The sequence below is a fragment of the Somniosus microcephalus genome, unplaced genomic scaffold (assembly GCF_052327205.1).
Source record: "Somniosus microcephalus isolate GS21.2 unplaced genomic scaffold, FLI_Smic_1.0 scaffold827, whole genome shotgun sequence".
NCBI lineage: Eukaryota > Metazoa > Chordata > Chondrichthyes > Squaliformes > Somniosidae > Somniosus > Somniosus microcephalus.
Genome location: NW_028226014.1, coordinates 59,431 through 82,795, shown reverse-complemented (window position 1 = coordinate 82,795; position 23,365 = coordinate 59,431). Strand labels below are relative to the sequence as shown.

The following is a 23,365-nucleotide window of genomic DNA, read 5'->3' as shown; positions in this document are numbered from 1 at the left end:
TGAAAATTATGAATTATTTCTTTAAATGTTTGCCATTATTTACCTACCGTGAGCCCGATACGAGACTCCCAAAACAAGCGCTCTAGTTGGAGCTCCGACACGACGAGCGCCGAGGTGGGCAGAGGAAACGCTTCACGGACACCCTCAAAGTCTCCTTGAAAAAGTGCAACATCCCCACTGACACCTGGGAATCCCTGGCCCAAGACCGCACAAAGTGGAGGAGAAGCATCCAGGAAGGCGCCGAACACCTCTAGTCTCTTCGCCGGGAGCAAGTGGAAGCCAAGCGCAAGCAGCGCACGTCAACTCAAGCACCCCACCCACCCGCCCCTTCAACCACTGTCTGCCCTACCTGTGACAGAGACTGTAGGTCCCGCATTGGACTCATCAGTCACCTGAGAACTCATTTTTAATGTGGAAGCACGTCATCCGTGGTTCCGAGCGACTGCCTAAGAAGAGGAGAACCGTGATGAAGTACTTAGCCTCTGAAAACAACATGACAGATTTAAATTCAGGTGGGGCATTGTTAGAACTCTGTGATACAGCATGTTGATAGGTAAATATGGTCATCATCTGCTTAACTGTATCCATTAGCTTTTAATTTTAGCACATACTAATTCAAACATTTGAAAACGAAGTTTTATTAATTCAGTAATGAGCAAATACAATTAAAAAAATACATAACACATGGACCATCAGTAAATCTGTCATTATAGTTAATATTCAATGTAAAGATTCCATTAAGAAAAGCTGACAAAACTAACACAAATACCCTCTACACAAGGGGAAAGGAATTAGGAGTGATGGAAAATAATTCAGTACTGTTCCAAATAGCTAGCACAAATCATCAATAAATAAAATCTTTTCTACACACAAATTTCATTCAGTGCACTCTATTCTGACAACAGCCTTTTCTTTAAATCACTGACCTAAAGTTTTAGGTAACTATTTCCAAGATCACAAAGCCCTATTTATTTAAAAAAAGGAATACAATTCAATTCCAGGATTTGGATTAGAAAGTGCTTTGGACCTCAGTGGTCTCCCTTAGGGATATCTATGTCTCTTTCCATTATTTCGTAAAAGATCAATGATCTCACAAATTAGTGCTATTAGGCTTCAAATTATTATATCTATATCTTCCACTTCATAAGGTACTGCCCTCAAAACTGCACTACACTTCATCACAGGTATATATGTATGCATCAGGCCCACTGCCATTTAAACATACTAGTGCCATAGTAGCCCATTGTATTGGGATAGTGTCCAGGATTTCCAACAGTGAGTTCTTGACCCGAGGAAGGATTGGGGACAATTTTAACCTTATCGCCAGGCAAAAAAACAAATAATGGAAAAGACAATCATGCGCGGTGCAAAACAGGCTACTGATTCACTTTCACCCATTTTTCACCCTACAAGAAAAGTTAAAATTACCCCCATTTAGTGGAGACTGGGAGCTAGTTCAGATTTTGAGTAGGGGTGTTGCACAAGCCACCCAAAACTACATTGATGTAAAATATATGTTTCCTAGATACTGAAAATGCAATGCGGTGGGGGGGGGGGGGGGGGGGCACTTAGTGGAGACAAGGATCTTGTCCAGATTTTGGGGCTGCGATATATTATTTACCCCTCAAATCAATAAGGTTCATGAAATAGTACTTAGTATTACCTTTTAGAGTATATTTAACAACCAGACCTAATGATGGTTGGTTGGGGAATTCAAATGCGTTAGTTCTGAGCTCAGTAGCTTAGGCCTTTACAAATCCAAATACTCTTTACAAACACAATTTTTATAAATTTCTGTTACTCCTTCCACATGACAATGCACACAATTCCGCATCACATAATTATATAAAAGTTAAAGTACAACTCCATAGAAGAATTTTAATGAGCTTGTCCCTTATCAATAATTTTACTTTTAATGGGTTCTTTTTCTGTAGACTGTTACAACTTTCTTACTTTGTTATTGATAGTTTCACTCGTTACATATAATTGCTATTCCACCAAGTGAAACTTTTAATTCTAAGTCTGTCTTTGATTCAGTACCATCCCATACCAATCTCCTTCTACCAATTAACAAAATGATGTATATTCAGATGATACTGTTGCAGAACTGTTTTTCCTGCACTGGTTATCAACTGATTTCAGTTTACCACCACACTGGAGTCTGTTTTGAAGCTCTGCATTACTCCAGGAACTGCATAATCAACCACAGATCGTTCCCAATTTTTCAGCTTCATTGCAACTTAATTTTAAGTTTGATTTGGGTTTCATAGTTGTATACCACACACACACACAATGGAGGAAGCAGTTAGCGGCAACAGATCTTTGCACAAAAAAAACTTCATTTTATCAGTATATAGGAAAAATACGCTTTACATCACGGAGCAGTGCAAATCCATATAATTAACATATCTGGGAACACAGTGGTTTGATTCCTTATACTGCTGAATTTCTGATCCATTATGCTGCTTTGGTAAGTGTCAAATACCTCTTTATGAGATGGAAAAGAGTGGTGTTGGGGGGGGGGGGGGGGAAAAGAGAAGAGAAAGAGGCACCAGGTTGTCACTATGCCACAGTCCATTAATGAGAGTTCAAGAAGTCAGATTTTTCAGTTTGTAGATAACTTTTTTTTAGTTTAAGCAAAGGTATATTGTACCCCATCCTCCTTTTGAGCAGAATGTTCCTGTTGAAGCTACTCAAAGCGCACCTCTAACCCAAGTGAACCTACTTTCCTTCATATCGACTGGGGCAATTTGGGAAATCTGTAAAATGGAGTCAGCCAGCCTGTTTGCATTGAAAACAGCCCAACAGGATATCTGCATTGAAGGTATGCTGTTCCTTAATTGATAGCGGCACAATCACTAATATTGCAATCTTGTCACCAATGGTTTAGCACTCAAAAAAAGACAAAAACTTCATGGCAAGCAAAGCAGTGTTCCTGCTATACCCTTCAAAATCAGTCAGCTCTTACATCCATGATGTTTACTGTCACTCAGGTATGTAGTATTGTATCCAAAATATGATTCAACATGTTAAAAAAGACAGAACATTCTCAGTCCTCCAGACATACCTTCCAATAACCCAGTTTGCAGTTTGTTATAGAACAAATTACTTTAAATTAATTTTTTAAATCATTTTCTGTATACTCGCCACCCTCACACACCCAACTTAAGTGAACAGATTCAGAATTTGAGGTAAAGATAGTTTGTGATGTAACTAATGTTTTTCTGATGCCTTACCAGTAACATATGGCTTTCATGTGTATTTAATCAAACTAGATAGCATTTTCTTACCAGCAAGATAATGCAGAAGTGTGAACTTGGCTCAGTGTCAGGAAAGTCAGAAACTCATGCATTCAAGCCCCACTTCAGGATTGAGCACATAATCTAGACTGATTGAGGGACTACTGCTTTGTTGGGAGGGGTAATCTTTCAGATGAAATGTTACACTGAGACCCTCTTTTCAAACTGGCAACTATATTTGCCTACAAAACAGTAGCTACACCTCAGAAGGAATTAACCAGCCTTAAAGCACTTTGGGACATCTTGAGGATGCGAAAAATATTAACACTATTTCTTAGCGAAAACTGCATATTTCCAATGAATACTGGTTAATGAAAGTTAAAAAAGGGATTTAGCTAAAAATGATTTCTTATGGCAGAGAGTGAGAGAGAGAGTGGCAAGTTGAGAGATTTTCAAGGGTGGTTTGTTGCCAGCTGAAAAACCTTCATTGTAATTATTACACAGATGCTTCTATTCTTTAGCAGGTGTTAAGAATGGCATATGATTACAAATTAGGTAGCTTTGTCGCAGACTCTGGCCAGTCATAAACCTCTGGAAGGAATGACTCATAATCTGTCTTCCACATCTTCGACAGAAAATACTTGAGTTTGTCCTTGGGCTCTGGGTACTCGAATGCCAAATTGTTTGAATACAAGAATTCTGCAACCTGTAACCAACCAAAAACAAATTAAGACTTACATGTGACAGTGGGGTAAATATGCAGAGAGTAAGCTACCTGCAATTATAAGGTTGTAAAATTGACTTTCTAGGAAGGGTGCAAACCTCTAACAGAGAGGGGAAAGAAAAAAAAAGAAAAATGATTAACTTAGAGAAAATTGCAAAATATAGTGACTGCTGGAAAAGAACGGCACCTCACAGCATCAGCAGGGCAGCCTTTCAGATACCTATTCTGAATTTTGGAAACAATGACCTCCCTTCCCTAGAGAATACCAGTTTGTAAGCCTACAATTACACTGATATTAGTGGACACAGTAAAATTTCTGTTCACTATTTTAGTAGCGGTGTTAACCCATTTAAAGTAATGGGTTAACCTTGGTGTTTAAAATAGCAGATGGAGGAGCATTATAAAGCACTGTTAAATTAATCTATAAATCATCATTTATCAGCCAGAGTTTGTAACTGGAAATCATTCAGAGTACTCAGGTGATTATTATATATGTTTGTGGAGCTAGGCACCAAGGTTCACCTTATTAACCTGAACACACAAAACTTGTATTATACTTATGAAAATAGGTTGAATAGGATGGTGCTGCACATAACTTTAGGTTCGTTGATGTAATAACAATACCAATTCTGAGATTTAAATGTCCTAAATATAGCCAATTTACTGGTTATTGCTGAGCAAGTCTGGTCCAGATCTGTTCAATTTGCTAAATTAGTCTACTATTTCAGACTTTCCTCTTTCTTCACTTTTTCCCTACATTACAACAGTAACTACATTTCAAAAGTACTTCATTCTCTGAGAAACGCCGAGACATCCCAAGCTCATGAAAGGTGCTACATAAATGCAAGTTCTTCTATCTTTAACTCCCTCGCACCGACAGCAGCTCTCTGTACATGCTTATGGTGTTTAATTAGCAAGAATGTCCACAATGAAGTATTAATAGTTGTGGAGTAATCATTAAGCACGGGTGGGGGAGGGGTGCAATGGTTATGTTACTAGATTTAACTGGTTATGTTTATTGGACCAGTAATCCAGAAGTCTGAATTATAATTCAGAGAACAAGAGTTCAAATCCCATTATGGCAGTTGGAGAATTTGAATTCAGTTTAAAACAAAATCTGGAAATAAAAAGGTGGCATCAATAAAAGGAAACATGAAGCAGTTGGATTGTTGTAAAAACCCAACTGGTTCACGTGTCCTTTCAGGAAGGAAACCTGCCGTCCTTACCCGGCTCTGGCCTATTTGTGACTCTAGTGGTTGACCCTTAACTGCCCTCTCGTGGCCTAGCAAGCCACTCGTATCAAACGACGACAAAAGATTTCAAGAAGGTTCACCACCACCTTCTTGGCAACTAAAGTTAGGCAATAATTGTTGGCCTGGTCAGCGTCACCCACAGCCTAAATCAATAATTTAAAAAATGACACGGGGCCAATAGAGTATTAGAAAATATATAATAGCACAATTATGAAATATGTTTAGATGACAAATTGCAAGAATGAAGAACAAGCGATTTCTGACACTCCTCTAATATCTGAAATGCATAGAAACAGGAGTCAGCCATTCAGTACCCTGAGCCATTCAATTAGATCATGGCTGATCTGCACTTCATCGCCATTTACCTGCCCTTGTTCCATATCCAATAATACCCATACCTAACAAAAATATCAATCTCAGTCTTCAAAATTTCAATTGACTCAACATCCACAGCCTTTTGGGGAAGTGAGTTCCAGATTTCCACTACTCTTTGGATGAAAAAGTGCTTCCTGATTTCTAAATGGCCTAGCTCTAATTTTAAGATTATGCTGCCTTGTTCTGGATTCCCCCATCAGAGGAAATAGGGTGGATAGAGAAACAATGAAATGCCGTGACCATTTTAAATACCTCAATTAGATCACCCTTCAACCTTCTAAACACAAGGGAATACAAGCTAAATTTATGCAACCTGTTCTCATAATTTAGTCCTAAGCCCTGGTATAATTCTGGTGAATTTGCACTGTACCCCTTCCAAGACCAATATATTTTTCCTAAGGTCCAGTGCCTAAAACTAAACCCAGTACACCAGGTGGAGTCTGACCAAGGCTCTGTAGAACTGAAGCATAACTTCCTTACTTTTGATTTTCAATCCCCGAGATAAAGGCCAACGTTCCATTAGTCTTTTTGATTAAGTTTTGTACCCATGCACTGTGTGTGTACATAGACACCAAAATCCCTTTGCTCCTCCACAGCTTCTGGTCTCTCATCATTATAAAAATAAGTACACTATGCTGAATACACTTTTGCAAAAAGGGCAGAGGAGCTTACAACAGGAAATCAAGCAATTTTTGTAAAAACTGAATAGTTTAAAAAAAATTACATACACCCACAATATTTACCAATCCAACATTCTGACTGGTTGAATGTTTTATCTTAAAAAAAGCAGTTAAAGATACTCATCTATAATGGGTTCCCATCACTGTGGTGAAAATGCAGTCTGGATGTGTACATCAGACATAAGTAACTACACCAAGAAAAAGAAAACTCACCATTTTCTCCCCAGAATTTTGTTCCTCCCACACAGAAAATACAAACATCAGAAATTGCACAATGGATGTGGGCCTGTACAATACAGACAATGGAGGTAAACTTGCCAATTCAAGGATCCCAAATGATTTCATCCTTCCCATCACATTTTGATGTAGTAAAAAAAATGTTTCTGTCTATACACCTCCAGATAATAAGGATGCTCACCTTAACTGCGGTGCAGGTGGAAACTTCACGGATATTAGATAGGGGTGGATAAAGGCGCCCTTGGGCTAATTCATCATCGGTCACCTGCTCAGCCAGTGCCTGCAGAAAAGTTACATGCAGAATTGTAGGACAAATACAAAACACAAACTCATCATCTTACTATACTGCAGCCCTAGTAGATTGCAGGAGGGCACTGCTGGCATTTTGCCATTGACTAAATAGCTTCAACTGTAAACCAAATACTTGTGATTACTGCAGTTAGTGTTAGTACCACATTAATTATATCTTAAATCTATTGGGCGCTGATTTTAATTCCAGCTAGGCGAGAAGTGGCAGAAAATCATGTGGCCCAGAGGCTGCCCACTAACAAATGGTAAGGTAAGGGGATCGGCTTCCAGTGCTGTCTCGCAAGGGTTTTGCATTAGGGAAGGGGAGGGCGCCTCCTGCCCAGCGCCCCCCCACCACCTCCGACTTACCATTTTCGGGTTCTTCTTCCCAGTAGGTCCTCACTGACTTTTATCTGGTGGGAAAGCCACAGCGGCTTCCCCGCTCAGACATGTTAAAATTGAAATAACAGAAAATGCTGGAAAAACTCAGCAGGTCAGGCAACATCCATGGAGAGAAATTAGAGTCAATGTTTCGGGTTGAAACCCTTTTTCAAAACTGGAAAGGAAATAAAATAGATCGAAGGCAGGGCTGCGATAGAACAAAAGAAGTAAAGAGGTATTCAAAACCAGACGAGTTGGTAATAGGACAGTGGAGACAAAAGACGGCTTAGATTAGGTGTGAAGTGTACTGGCAGGATGAGAGACAGCTGCCATGTGGGAGAGAGAGAAAAAAGGAGGGGGGGGGGGGGGAAGACCCAAAACAAAGGGGTGGAAAAAAAATAAGTAAAAATGTACAGGAAACTTTGTGCTATCCGGCACCGACGGGACCGAGCTGTTGCCGTTCCCTCAAAACTGCCGGACACACCAGCGTTAATGTTGAAACATACGGAGCTTTTCATCTCCGTATCGGACAACAAACACTGTTGCTTAGCAACAGCTTCTAAACAGTCGGCCCGTACCTTGGAAGCGTCTCTCTGAAGCTGTTGCTAAGCTACAAAGACTTTGCAGAGCCTGACTGTTGGAAAAAAAAAAACTAACAAAACGGCTCCTGATATTTGCCGGTGGCTCGAGCTTGCCAGACATTTAGCCTCCGGATAACACAAAGTTTCCTGTAATAGGGGCCGAGGTTATGAGCTGAAATTGTTGAACTCGATATTGAGTCCGGAAGGCTGCAAAGTGCTTAATCGGAAGATGAGGTGCTGTTCCTCGAGTTTACGTTGAGCTTCCGTGGAACAATGCAAGAGGAATGGAGCGGTGAATTGAAATGACAGGCGACCGGAAGCTCGGGGTCACCCTTATGGATTGAACGGAGGTGTTCCACAAAGCGGTCACCCAATCTGCGTTTGGTCTCCCCAATGTAGAGGAGACCGCATCGTGAGCAGCGAATACAGTATACTAGATTGCAAGTACAAGTAAATCGCTGTTTCACCTGGAAGGGGTGTTTGGGGCCCTGGACAGTGGGAAGAGGGCACTTCTGCCCTCACCCCTGCCCCTCCCTCCCAGAACCACGATAGGGTTCCCCTTGTCCTCACCTTTCACCCCACCAGCCTCCACATTCAACGGATCATCCTCCGCCATTTCCGCTACCTCCAAAGTGATCCACCACCAAACGCATCTTCCCCTCCCCTTTCAGCATTCCATAGGGACCGCTCCCTCCGAGATACCCTAGTCCACTCCTCTATCACCCCCAACAGCCCTTCCCCTGGCACCTTTGAATTGATTGAGGTGAAACAGCAATTTACTTGTACTTCTTGCAATCTAGTATACTGTATTTGTTGCTCACGATGCGGTCTGCTCTACATTGGGGAGACCAAACGCAGATTGGGTGACCGCTTTGCGGAACACCTCCGTTCAGTCCGTAAGGGTGACCCCGAGCTTCCGGTCGTCTGTCATTTCAATTCACCGCTCCATTCCCACTCGGACCTCACCGTCCTTGGCCTCTTGCATTGTTCCACGGAAGCTCAATGTAAACTCGAGGAACAGCACCTCATCTTCCGATTAGGTACTTTGCAGCCTCAATATCGAGTTCAACAATTTCAGATCATAACCTCGGCCCCTATTACATTTTTACTTCTATTTTTTTTTTCCACCCCTTTGTTTTGGGTCTTCCCTCCCCCCCCCTTTTTTTTTTCTCTCTCCCCCACATGGCAGCTGTCTCTCATCCTGCCAGTACACTTTGCACCTAATTTGAGCCGTCTTTTGTCTCCACTGTCCTATTATCATCTCCTCTGGTTTTGAATACCTCTACTTCTTTTGTTCTATCGCAGCCCTGCCTTCGATTTATTTTATTTCCTTTCCAGTTTTGAAAAAGGGTTTGACCCGAAACGTTGACTCTAATTTTTCTCCACGGATGTTGCCTGACCGGCTGAGTTTTTCCAGCATTTTCTGTTGTTATTTCGGATTTCCAGCATCTGCAGTATTTTGCTATCATGTTAAAATTGAAATCGGGTCCCGATTACAGCATCGGGACCTGACATTGAAGTTGTCTGTTTTTGTTGCAGGTGTGGGAACCCATTATAGATGAGTATCTTTAACTGCTTTTTTTAAATTTTTAAAATTTTTCAAGATAAAACATTCAGCTTGGGCAGGTGTTCTTGTTGGCTGCTCAGTAGCGCAGGTTAAAATCTCGAATGGTAAGATCCTAGCATCTTTCGGTTTGGTAAGTAACTGGGGTGCCTTTAACTGCCCACCCACCCATTTTCTGTTGGACAGGCAAGGTTAAAATCATCCCCTTAATTTTGAAATTAAATCTTGGGTTTAAAATTAATTTCAAGAGATGGCTGTATTTTAAATATCTGCAAATTATGCAGTCAAATCAAGCATGGGGGAGGGGGGAATCAGATCTAAAGACTATTTGGGGATACTAGTATACTATTCTCCTTTCTCCCAACCACTTGGATTAGAATCTTGGAATTCAAAAGGAGAATGAATTTGTGGGAGATGTGCCTGTATAGGAAATGGAAAATGTGAACTGGTGGCTCTTCAGGTAGAGGCAAAGATTTTTACAAGATTATAAGGCGATTCAAATTAAGAATGTTCTCCCACACATTTAAACTCACCCTAGGTTAGGGCTAAGGTACATTATTTGGGAACAGTAGAGGAAGCTGAACACATTTGCCAGACCTGGGAGTGCTTGGTGCCGGCACTGGGTACCTAAAATTATTTCATTCCCCAGCATTAGCATCCTTGAATACATATAAAAAATCCCAACAACTGGAAATTGGTCACTGGCTGGGATTTGAAGAGGTTCAGCTTCTGGATAGGATGGCCTATATTAAACCTTTACCACTACAGGTACAACCCCGGTAATCCGGCACGCTCGGGACCAGGCCGGACCACTGAAAATTCCGAATCACTGAAGGTGTCGAAAGTCACCACAAACACCGCCACTACCTGCTCCTCCTCTTCCTGCTGCTGCCCTCCCTGTGCCGCCGCCAACCCCGCTGCTCGGGCTCGATCGCTCCGCCGAGCAGTCGGTGATGCTGCGCGGTCCAGGCGCTGATCCTGACCCGGCGGCGGTCCCGGGACCCGAGCCGGACCCATCCCAGGGAGGGAATGTGACAGCAGGACCTTCCTTGTGCCGGACCACTGAAGGTGCCGCACCATCGGGTGCCGGATTACCGGTGTTGTACTGTACCAGGCTTTCCATTAGCTAAGCTTAAATCAAAAGTACTTTGCAGGAGAAAACATTGCCTCTCAAGTCAAACCACCATATAGTACAATTTTTTTCCCCCCCACCACAAACCTTCGCAGCTTCCAAGAAAACTTGATTGCTGATATTACGAACCCCGACGAGGATTACAGCCAGCGCCACACCTGCAACAAAAACAGACAACTTCAATGACAGCAGTTTTATTGGACCAAAGCTATAAACTAGGAGATAGGAATCCTGCATAACATTTTTTCAGGTTTGGGAAAAAATTCAGAATGTAATATCCCACAGTACACTTCATTAAAAAATCTATTTTCTTATGCTTAATCCGAGCCACGTAACCAGTAATCGTTGAGTTAGACAATAATTCCTGACATCTAAATTTTAATTAAAAAGGTTTCCATTACAGAAAAGAATTCCCTAAAATATGTATGAATTACTGCTAGCTTCACTTTTATGTCAGAGGGCTGCAATTCCTAGTTTATAAACAGACTTAAAAAAATCTTAACAGAACTCGCTTGCTAATTTTAAGTTTCCTTTTAGACCCACTCCTCGATACACCTGTAAGCAAAGCAAATCCCTGATGAGAGAAGAACCCCAAAATGGTGATGAAAAATAGGCTATAAATGAGGCCAAACAACCATGTACGTAACTCTCCACATGCAAAAATAACATCTATAAGCATTTGAGGTAGTAAAGCAGACACTAAAGGGAGGAAAAGAAAAGATATTTGTGGTGGGTGAAGGTAAGTTTGAAGGTATAATCTGAAAAGAGCTTTAGGAGGTATTTGAATGCAGAGAGGGAGGTAGCGAGGTGAAGTGGTTTAGGGAGAGAATTTCAGAGTGCAGGGGCGTGTTGACTGAATGATTGAAGACAATGGGCAACAAGCAGTCATTTATTCTCAAAAGTACAAGGCGCAGACACAGACAAATTAACAGAAGATCTCTCAGACAAGACGGTGAGATTTTAAATCCAGGACAAAGATCTTTACGTTGATTTGTTGGTAGACAGGGACAATAGGATCTCGACAAAGACAGGGTTGATGGGTATGCAAGACTTTATACGGGAAAGAACATAGAATCATAGAAAGCTACAACACAAAAGGAGGCCATTCAGTCCATCATGTCAGTGCCAGCTCTTTGAAAGAGCTATCCAATTAGTCCCCTGCCTTTTCCCCCCCAATAGTCCTACAAATTTTTCCCCTTCAACTATTTATCCAATTCCCTTTTGAAAAGTTATTATTGAATCTGCTTCCACCACCCTTTCAGGCACTGTATTCCAGATCATAATAATTCGCTGTGTAAAAAAAGTCTCATCTCACCTCTGGTTCTTTTGCCAATTACCTTACATCTGTGTCCTCTGGTTACCGACCCTTCTCCCACTGGAAACAGTTTCTCCTTATTTACTCTATTAAAACCCTTCATGATTTTGAATACCTCTATTAAATCTCTCCATAACCTTCTGACGAAAGGTCATTAACCTGACACGTTAACTCTGTTTCTCTCTCCACAGATGCTGCCTGACCTGCTGAGTATTTCCAGCATTTTCTGTTTTTATTCTCCATAACCTTCTCTGCCCCATATGGAACAACCTCAGCTCCTCCAGTGTGATCCCACCACCAAACACATCTTCCCCTCACCTCCCCTTTCAGCATTCCGTAGGGACCGCTCCCTCCGTGACACTCTAGTCCACTCCTCTATCACCCCCAGCACCTGCCCATGCAAACTCAGGAGATGCAACACATGCCCTTATACCTCCCCCCTTCCCACTGTCCAGGGCCCCAAACACCCCTTCCAGGTGAAACAGTGATTTACTTGTACTTCTTGCAATTTAGTATACAGTATTCGCTGCTCACGATGTGGTCTCCTCTACACTGGGGAGACCAAATGCAGATTGGGTGACCGCTTTGCGGAACACCTCCATTCAGTCTGTAAGGGTGACCCCGAGCTTCCGGTCGCTTGTCACTTTAATTCTTCGCACAACTCCCACTCAGAACTCACCGTCCTTGGCCTCTTGCATTGTTCCAGGGAAGCTCAGCATAAGCTCGCGGAACAGCAACTCATCTTTCGATTAGACACTTTACAGCCCTCTGGACTCAACACAGAGTTCAACGATTTCAGATCATAACCTCGGCCCCTATCATCATATATATATTTTTATCCACACTTTTTGATTGTGCCTTTTGTTCTTCTCTCTGACATGGCAGCTGTCTTTCATTCTGCCAGCGCAATTCACACTTCATCTAGAGCCATCCTTTGTTTCTTAACCTGTCCCATTACCATCTCCTTTTGCCTTGAATATCTCAATGTCTCTTTAATTCTCCTGCCTTTTATCCTATCACAGACCTTTCCTTTTGTTCTTTCATCCCCTCCCCCATTTCCCAGCCCCTAAACTTGCTTTAAAATCTGTTCCATTTCCTGCTTTTTTCCAGTTCTGACAAAAGGTCTTCGACCTGAAACGTTAACTCTGTTTCTCTCTTCACAGATGCTGCCTGTCGCCAGAATTTTCTGTTTTTATTTCAGCATCTCTAGTCTCTCCATGTAGCTGAAGTCCCACATCCTGCTTTTCTTGATATATATTAATGACTTGGATATGGGTGTACAGGGCACAATTTTAAAATGTGCAGATGAGACAAAACTTGGAAGTATAGTGAACAGTGAGGAGGAGAGTGATAGACTTCAGGAAGACAGACAGGCTGGTGAAATGGGCGGACACGTGGCAGATGAAATTTAACGCAAAAAAGTGTGAAGTGATACATTTTGGTAGAAAGAATGAGGAGAGGACATATAAATTAAATGGTACAATCCTGAAGGGGGTGCATGAAGAGAGACCTGGGGGGTATGTGTGCACAAATCGTTGAAGGTGACAGGGCAGGTTGAGAAAGCAGTTAAAAAGGCTTATGGAATCCTGTACTTCATGAATAGAGGTATAGAGTACAAAAGTGTGAAAATTATGAAGAACCTGTATAAAACACTGGTTCGGCCACAACTGGAGTACTGTGTCCAATTCTGGGCACCACACTTTAGGAAGGATGTGAAGGCCTTAGAGAGGGTGCAGAAAAGATTTACGAGAATGATTCCAGGAATGAGGGACTTCAGTTACCTTGATAGACTGGAGAAGCTGGGGTTGTTCTTCTTGGAGCAGAGAAGATTGAGAGGAGATTTGATAGAGGTGTTCAAAATCATGAGGGGTTTGGACAGAGTAGATAGAGGGAAACTGTTCCCATTGGCAGAAGGGTCGAGAACCAGAGGACACAGATTTAAGGTGATTGGCAAAAGAACCAAAGGCGACATAAGAAAAAACTTTTTTACGCAGCGAGTGGTTAAGATCTGGAATACACTGCCTGAAAGGGTGGTGGAGGCAGGTTCAATCACAGCTTTCAAAATGGAGTTGGATAAGTATCTGAAGGGAAGAAATTTGCAGGGCTACGGGGAAAGGGCAGGGAAGTGGGACTAGCTGAAGTGCTCTTGCAGAGAGCCAGCACGGGCTCGACAGGCCGAATGGCCTTCTTATGTGCTATAACCAATCTCTGGTACTATTCTAGTAAATCTCTTCTGTGCCCTCTCTAGTGTGGTGCCTAGAATTGGACAATACTCCAGGTGGGGCCTAACCAGTGATTTATACAGGTTTAGCATAATGTAATAAATAGCTGTTAGATTCAAAGATGGGTTTTAATTCTTAGAACAGAGACTGACAACATGCAGCCAGGAACAGATAGCAGAAATGCCAGCAAGATCGAATAACAAGCATCAAAAGACAAATAGAAGTGATAAGGGAATTGTAAAATGCAAAACACAGGGTGGTGGGATAATAGACAAAAATGGAGCCGAAAAGTCATAAAATGTCCTTAAAGAAACATAACAAAACATTCCTCAGAAAGAGGGAGGCCTCGTCAGCCATGCAGAAAGGGACGGTGAGGGATGCCTTCCCGCTTCACATTTGGACAATAGGATGGGGATCAAATGATTGACACCAGGTGATTACCAGCCCACCGAAATAACTATAAATATAGACGACCGAGAGGGGAAGTCAGGCAGTCAGGGGCGAAGGCTTCCCTGAGGTGGCTACGGCCTAACATCTTGGTCAAGTTTAGCCTCTGACGTGGCTGACGGCCTAACACCTCCAACAGCTCGAGGGATGACCCAACAGAAGTGACCGCTGCAGCAGACTGCAGGAATCCACCCAATCCGAGACCACCATACTGCCTCCCCATTCGTCCGGTCGTGGCATTCCGATTCGGGAGTCGTAGATTGCTCTCTACCGTCATGGGTTGTACGTCTATTATACTTAGCTTAAACCATATGTAATATCCAATTGTGCTTTAAAACTGTAGCTCTTTAATAAAAGCCTTGCAACTCCTAAAACCCTTTGAGTAATGTGTGTGGCCTGTGATTCTAATCTTACAATAACTGAAGTAACTAAAATGTGTTTAAGGTTTAGTTCATGTGTATTACGTTAACAGGAGGTAGTAAATTGATCAAAATGTCAGACGCCCGCTCCGTAGTTGCAAAAGGTTGTATATGTTTAACCACTATCAAAAAGTTGAGAAACGACATGAAAGACAAGGTTAAAGGAAGTTTGCAATGTACAAAACTAAAATGGCTGTCTAGACAGGGTTGATTGGAACTAATCACAATCTACCTGCTTGTACAAAAGAAGTAACTTGAGCTTGTTACGAGAACAGGAACTGTTATCTTAAGAAAACATGTTACTGAACAAATCATCGGGCCAGAGACAAAGGGCAGTTGTTGACTAAACCAAAGCCGCAGTCACAGGCGGTCCCGGAACCAACTGATAACCGAAATGTGATTAATGTCGTGCTTTATATTTGTCATTCAGACGTTGATAGCTTTGCACCCGTCCTGAGGGCGGGATGCAATTTGTGTGTATAAATGTAAACATAACCAAGGTATCGGTGGAGTCGAATCTGAGAAGGGTCTCAGAAGGTTCTCCCCAGGACTGTGAAAATTAAAGGATCGTTTTGAACCATCACTTGAAGTCTGTCATCTGTACCCAACTAAGCGTCGACCTTGTATATCACTTGGTCTGCTTTTGGCTTACATCAACTGGTGGTCGGCAGGATCACAGACCCTTGCTGGTCCACGGGAACGTTGAGCTAGAGAGGGCGAGTAAGTTTTAATTTACCACCCATAAATTAGAAAGCTCAGAACATACTGTGAGATTGGGTAAGGCTGAGATTAAAAGAACTAAAAAGACAGACTCGAGGAAGTGGCGCGAAGGCGTCAAAATCCTCAAAGCCAGGAAGGCGGCAAAACCCTATAAATACGCGTGAAGTAAAAATAAGAATTCTTAGAAGAATGGACAGAAGGGAAACTACCCACGGAAGGTAGAAACCCAGAATGTCAAAGAAAGGCTCAAACACAAAGGAGAAGGGACCATCCCCTTGGGGAGATCCCGACTCCGTCACCCGCTATTTAGCGGACAAAAATCAGAAACTCATTGAAACTATGAAAAAGAAAGGATGGGATCCCGAAGACAGTGCAGAGTCAAAGGGCTTGGTGGAGGGGACAAACCAAAGATAAAGAGAGGAAAGGGGGAATGGTAAACTTAGCTTGTTACCAGAAACAATGTAAGGAGTTGAAACAGAAGGAAGGGGAAGAAAGGGAAGAGAAAGAAGTAACAGCTCCCAAAGGGGGAAGGGATAACTGGTGGCGGCAGCCAACTCCAGCAGTACGCCCTTATACCCAAAATTATCAGGAGATGGTAATATAGATGGGGGTGGGTTAGAAAAGGAAACAGCAGAATACAATAGAGGGGGGGACTGGCCGGAGCCACTGCCCTGGCCAGAAGAAAATAATCTCCCACCACCTTACCATCTGATACACCGAAGTGTAAAAGTGGCCCCAATAAAAACTGAAGTAATTCCCGGAACACCTGCGGTTCCCGGGCAACGTGCCACCCGCAATTCCGCAAGGGCCCAAGTGATTCGAACTACGTATCAACCTTTTAAACCATTAGAGACAAATGTTGGTGGATAAATTACCCCAATTACAGGTACGAGAAAATAACTACCCGTTTTGGCAAAAAATTAGGGAATTAAGAATAAGTCACAATCTGCACAATAAAGATGTGGATCAGTTAGTGCGAGCAAAAATTCTGGACGATCATTGGGAACAATTAGATCAGAATTTTAAAGATGAAGCCTGGTGTCAGACGTTAAATATTACGTACAACCAGTCGCAAATTGACTATGACGCCTTTAAACTTGCAGTGGAGAGTGTGATGGGACGAGCTCCAGTAAACTGGGCAGCCATAACTAATATAACTCAAGACAAGGGAGAATCTGCCGTAGACTACAGCAAACGGAAGTGGGGAAGATTCGTGGAATGTTCAGGCATTATTAACCCCACAAAGGATAATCAGTGTTTTTTACAATCGCTTAAAGCCGGATTAGGTTCCGCACATCAGGCAGCCATATGATTGGGAATCGTTACAATGAATAATTATGAAGATTTAATCAGGTGGGCAACCAAAGTGGATAATATGCAAAAGGCTAAGATAGCTGCTGCCAAAGAGTTGGTGGAACAAGAGGAAGCTGTAGGGATAGCAAGCTGCTATACTTGCGGGGAAGAGGGACATTTCGCTGAAGAATGCAAGCAGAAGCAGGGAGAAGAGGCCTGACCAGCGCCAAACCCAAGACCGGCTTGTTATAATTGTAACAAGCCAGGGCATAAAAAAAGTAGACTGTTGGAATAAAGGAGGAGGAAAAGAAGGACAGGGGCCGAAACAAGGGGGGGGGGGGCTCCAAAGAGGACAGCCCGGAGGAAATTTGGGAAAGGAAGATTTTAAAAAATGGATGAGGGAGGAGAAAGAAGAACAGGAGGAGAAAGATAGAGAGAGAGGCAACGCCGAAGGGACAGGGAAGATAGAGAATATAGGAACAGGAGAAATGCCCGAGATGAGAGGCGATATGGGTATGACTCAGATGACGGAGAAGGAGACGATGTATGTACCATGAGACAACTGAGAGAAAAGAAGAAGAAATTGAATATTAAATGACAGGTAGTGGCCCTCGGGGAAAACCCCAGAATGTTTGTTGACACACTGGTAGGGGGCCGGCAGTGCAAAATGTTGATAGGCACAGGAGCCTCAATCTCTCTGACAGATTTGCCCTTGCCCCGAACTAAACTTTTGATTAATGTGACGGGAATAGGTGGTAGAAGATTTAAGGCTTATAAGAGTGAAACAATTCTATTAGAAATTGGATGTATAATAATACCTACACATTTATGGGTATGCAAGAATACTGAAGGAACAATCCTAGGATAGACTTACTGCAGGAAGTAGGAGCTTTAATCGACCCTAAAGCAAATAAAGTGATCTAGCCACTGGATCATAAGTCAAACCAACAAACGGCCCCAGGAAACAAAACAAATTAGGTAGGAACAATTAAGATTATAGACCCAGGATGGGATAAGAAGGGACTATGGGCGATCCCATGCAGAAAGTATATTGGGGTGTGGGCAACGCATAAACAAGATTGTGGATTAGTCCAAACCCCACCCCCCCCCCCCCCCCAGTAAAAATACCGGGACTAATGCATCGCCCACATAAACAATATCCTTTAAAGGAGGAAGCCAAAGCAGCAGTACGGGGCATAGTGTTGGAATTAACCAAGCAGGGAATCTTACGAGAAACTATATCCCAAACGAATTCCGAAACGAATTCCCCGGTATGGCCAGTAAAGAAACCAGACGCATCATATCGACTGACAATTGATTATACGGCACTAAATAAGGTGACCCCAAAGGAATACCCGATAGTAACAAGCCCTGCTACAATTTTTAATGGGCTAAAACCAGAACACAAAATTTTTACAGTACTAGATACAGGAAACTTTGGTTTATCCGGAAGTTGTATGTCCGGAAACCTCGATCTAACGGCAGAAATCAGCAGCCGTTTTGGTTAGGTTTTTTTTCTTCTCCTAGCATTTAAATTTTTTTAAATTTTTTTTTTATAAACAGTCAGGCTCTGGAAAGCATCTCTGTAGCTTAGCAACAGCTTCAGAGACACTTCCAAGGTACAGGCCGAGTGTTTACAAGCTGTTGCTAAGCAACAGTGTTTGTTGTCAGATATGGAGATGAAAACCTCCGTATCCTTCAACATTAGCGCTGGTCTATCCGGAAGTTTTGATAGATCGGCAGCAGCTCGGTCCCGTCGGTGCCGGATATCGCGAAGTTTCCTGTATTGCAAATAGATTCTGGTCCATACCATTGGACAAAGAATCGCAAGAGAAATTTGCTTTCACACTAGATGGGAAACAATATACAGGAAACTTTTTTTTATCCGGCACAGATAGGACCAATGTGGTGCCGGTTCATCAAAAATTCCAGATAACCGAACGCTATAGTAAAAGATACGGAGAGCAACAAACCCTGTTGCTTAGCAACAGCTTCAGAACAACGGGCACAAGTTGCAAGCGTCTCTGTAGCTTAGCAACAGCTGCAGCCACACCCTTGCACAGCAACAAATGGAGTAAAAAAAATAAAAAAGTTACCCGAACCTACTCCTGAATTTTGCCGGTTAACCGAGATTTCCGGTTATTTAGGTGCCGGTAAATCGAAAGTTTCCTGTACTTAGACGAGGGTTCCCCCAAGGGTTCCATAATAGTCCAGCTATATTCCACCGACACATGGCCAAGGCCCTGGAGGAAGTAGAATTAGAGGAGGACGGCAGTACTGTGTTGCAGTATGTCGACGATCTACTGATAGCTTCCAAGAACACTCAGGGGCATGTTAAAGCAGTCCAAAATTCTGAAAGCACTCTGGGATGCAGGATTTAAAGTAAACCCCACCAAAGCTCAAGTAAGGAAATCAGAGGTAACCTATCTGGGCTATAATATCAGCATGGACAAGAGAGCCATGCCAGAGGATCGAAAATGGGCCATAAACGATATGCCCAAACCTGTAAATGTAAGGGGAGTGCGACAAGTCCTGGGACTATTTAATTACAGCAGAAATGTTATTGAAGAGTTCTCACAACTAGTTGCACCCTTGTATGAATTGACCAAAGGGGGAAAAGCTGCAGAGGAACCCATTGAATGGACAGATTTACAGGCAGAAGCCTTTACTAAACTAAAACAAGCACTGACTGCCGCACCAGCCTGGGGATTACCCGACATGGGGAGGCCATATCATATCTTCTGTCACAATCATGGGGGACATTACAGTGCAGTGGTGGCACAAAAGCATGGGGATTACATGAGACCCGTAGTCTACTATTCGACACGAAGATCTCCAATAGTGGCCGGCATGCCAAGATGCGTTGCCGCGATCGATTGTGCACGGTGGTCAGTAAAAGTGAGTGAACCTGTAGTAATGACGGGGGATATTGTGCTACATACACAACACACCTTAGTAGAATTGTTAAACATCGGACGATTAAAAACCATCTCAAACAGTCGGAAGGCTGCTTGGAACGCTGTCCTGTTACCCAAAGATAAATCTATACAGATAGTTAGAGATGTGAGCCAGAACCCCACATCTATGATGGGAATGGAAGGAGAGGAACACTGTTGCACCAGTGAAGAGGAATTAGAGTATCTAGGCAAGATCAGGGAATTACCTTTGACGGAAGCAGACTTAGAGCTATATGTGGACGGGTCCCGTAAATATGTTAACGAAACACCACGAACAGGTTGGGCCATGGTAACGGGAGACGGCACCGTCCAGAGGGAAGGAAGATTACCAGGGGATAGTTCAGCACAAGTTGCCGAGTTAACGGCATTGACAGAGGCATTAAAATTGGCAGAAGGAAACGGGTGAACATCTATACCGATAGCCGCTATGCTTTTGGCATAGTGCATGATTATATGGCAACCTGGGATAGAAGGGGGTACATCACCTTTGGCGGGGGGGGGGGGGGGGGGGGGGGGGGTGGGGGGGGCAAACGCATACAGCATGAGGACTTAGTAAAGAAATTGGTAGCCGCCTCAGGGTTACCCACTGAAACAGCGGTAGTAAAAAGGTAAAGGCCCATCAGCGGGGGAATTCCCCCACAGAAAAGGGAAATAGAGCCGCAGATTGTGCAGCCAGAAAAGGTGGTAGAGCAACAGATTGCAGCGGTAAACAAGATTGAAACAGAGCCCGAAACATAGCTGCTATTACTGCATTGCCAGAGAATATAGACAAATCCAAATTACATAAGGAAGTCTCCCAGGAGAAGCAGCTGTGGGAACGAAGAGGTGCAAGAGAAAGGGCGGGGGGAATATGGAGGAAAGAGCAGCAAATATGTACACTGATGTAAGAAAAAGGAGACTTACCATCAAGTAACTTTAAAGTAAGCTTTAAGTAACTTATAAACACACTATATACACAAGAGAGGTCTTTACCATGCCTCTGGTAGAAGCCTCTTACAATACTGAACAGACCAGTATTTATACCAGTCCAACAGGAAGTGACATATGACAGGAAGTGAGGTATGTACACAGTTCATAGTTCATAGTTCACAGGAAGTGATGACATAACTTCCCGGAAGTTATCATTTTTATCACATTCTTCCCTCCTGCAGGATTAGGAGGCTGTGGTCTACCTTTTGGTCCGCAGCCGCCGAACAAGGAAGAGTCGCACCCGTTTGGATTCCCGTCGTAGAGGGTCGCTGGTCCGCTTACATGCGGTTGGCCATTGGTCAGAGTCGGTGTGGCCTGGATTGCCCTGTGAAGGGTCGGGGAGATCATGGCTTCGAGTACGAGCCCCAATAGGTTCAAAGTCGGACTGCCTCTGTTCAGAGGGAGGTGCAGAGCTGGTCTGTGGCGGATCAGTACTTTCATGCGCGGTACTGGGAGGGTCGCAACCTTTAGCACGGGGTTCTACCGGCACCAAGCTAGTTGGTGTCCGATCAGGATCCTGGAGAGGGGTACCCGATAGGTCCCAAGAGTTTCCTGGTGAAATGCCATCACCCGATGTCCCACTAGGTCCTGGTGGGCAGGGAGCCAGATCCCGTAATGATACGGTAGATTCTCGGCCGTCGGAATATCGTATGTTTGCATAGGTGGGGTTGGCATCGGTTAGTTCGACCTCGTCTACAAGAGGGTCATTTTTAGACGTCCGAACGTATCTTCGGAGTAATACAGGTCCAGGAGTAGTTAGCCATGACGGGAGTGATGTCCCATGAGATGAGCGACGCTGGAATCCAAAGAACCGCTCATGAGGTGTAGTATTTGTGGCTGTAGAAAGCAGGGACCGTATAGAGTGCAATGCATCCGGAAGCACTGTTTCCCATTGCTGGTCTGGTAGGCCCCGAGATCTTAAAGCGAGACGTACGGAATTCCAGATGATACCGTTATACCTCTCTACCTGCCCATTTCCGATGGGATGGTATGGTGTTGTTTTGCTTGTAGCAATTCCCCGTTCTGAGAGGTAGTCCTTGAGTTCCCTTGACATAAAGGATGGACCCCGATCTGAGTGAATATAAGCCGGCATGCCACAGAGAGAAAATACCTGCTCAAGGCAGCAGATTACTGTGGACGCCAGCATATTGGAGCAGGGGAAGGCAAACGGAAAATGTGAATATTCGTCAATCATGGTGAGCAAATATGTGTTCCGAGTTGAAGAGGGCACTGGGCCCTTAAAATCGATGCTAAGTCGTTGCATCGGTTGGGTTGAGTGTATGAGTATACCATCTGAGGGGCGGAAGAACTGAGGTTTTAATTCCGCACAAAGCCGGCATTCTGAGCATATTTTCTTTACATCTCCAGTGGAAAAAGGGAGATTCCGTGATCGTACGAAATGTAGCATGCGCGTAACGCCAGGATGACACAAACCGTTGTGGACATCCATGAGAGTGGAGGATGACATAGTGGAGCAGAATGCCCGTGTGAGGGTGTCCGGGGCCACATTCTCCTTGCCAGGCCGATAGAGAATGGTATAACCAAAAGAGGCCAGTTCCATCCTCCAAAGTTGTATTTTATTATTCTTAATTTTGGTTCGTTTTCGATTATCGAGCATGAAGGCGACTGATCGTTGGTCCGTGATCAATGTAAAGTGCTGGCGAGCTAGAAAATGGTTCCACTTCCGTACTGCCTCTATGATGGCTGTGGCTTCTTTCTCAACCGGAGGATAATGTAGCTCGGCACCTTGTAAGGTCCTGGACATAAATGCTACAGGACGACCTTCCTGATTCAGAGTAGCCGAGATCGCCACCTCCGAGGCATCACATTCAACCACGAAAGGGAGATTCTCATCAATGGAGTGAAGAGCCGCTTTCTCCAACTGTTTTTTGAGAAGGTTAAAGGCTGCAACAGCCGCTGTTCCCAGTGGAAATGATCTAGCATGCAGCAAGGGTTGGATTTTGTCCGAAAAATGAGGAATCCATTTAGCGTAGTATGCAAACAGACCGAGAGCCCGACGTAAAGAAGCCGGATTCTTAGGTGACGGGAGCTCTTGGAGCGGGCGAAGTCTTTCTGGGTCTGGCTTAATGATACCATTGCCTACGCAGTAGCCAAGGATGTTGATGGTCGGTTGCGACTCAACAGATTTGGATTCATTCAGGGTCAAATTACGGCGATGGAGGGCATCCCGAAATTTTTGGAGGTTGGAGTCGTGTTCCTGTTGATCGTGACCTGCAATGGTAATGTTATCAAGATAGGGAAAAGTGTCCCTTAGGTTTTCCTGCTTAACCAGGCCATCCATTGCCCGTTGAAAGACAGCCACTCCATTAGTAACCCCGAATGGGAGGCGACGAAATTGGTACAGCCGTCCATTAGCCTCAAAGGCTGTGTACTGCTTATCTGAGACCTTCAAGGGTAACTGATGATAGGCACTTTTTAAATCGTAAGTTGAGAACACCTTGTATTCGGCCAGTTTATTAACCATATCATCAATGCGTGGCAATGGGTAGGCGTCCAAGTCGGTATATTGATTGATGGTTTGCGAATAATCGATGCATAGTCGCTGTTT

At 43.5% G+C, this 23,365-nt stretch overlaps 1 protein-coding gene across 2 annotated transcripts in view; it reads right to left on the bottom strand.

The window, feature by feature from the left end:
* Nucleotides 1–724: 724 nt before the first annotated feature.
* Nucleotides 725–23,365, bottom strand: part of LOC147081058 (NAD-dependent malic enzyme, mitochondrial-like) — a 78,495-nt gene continuing 55,854 nt past the window's right edge. Inside the window, exons 11-13 of one of the 2 annotated variants that reach the window (XM_085980974.1) lie at nucleotides 10,542–10,612; nucleotides 6,690–6,788; nucleotides 725–3,945 (exon numbers count right to left, since the gene is read on the bottom strand). In XM_085980974.1, the coding sequence (XP_085837100.1) occupies nucleotides 3,784–3,945; nucleotides 6,690–6,788; nucleotides 10,542–10,612 (332 nt within the window). In that variant the 3' untranslated portion in view covers nucleotides 725–3,783. The remainder of the gene's footprint in view (nucleotides 3,946–6,689; nucleotides 6,789–10,541; nucleotides 10,613–23,365) is intronic. The other variant, XM_085980975.1, reaches the window with a different exon arrangement.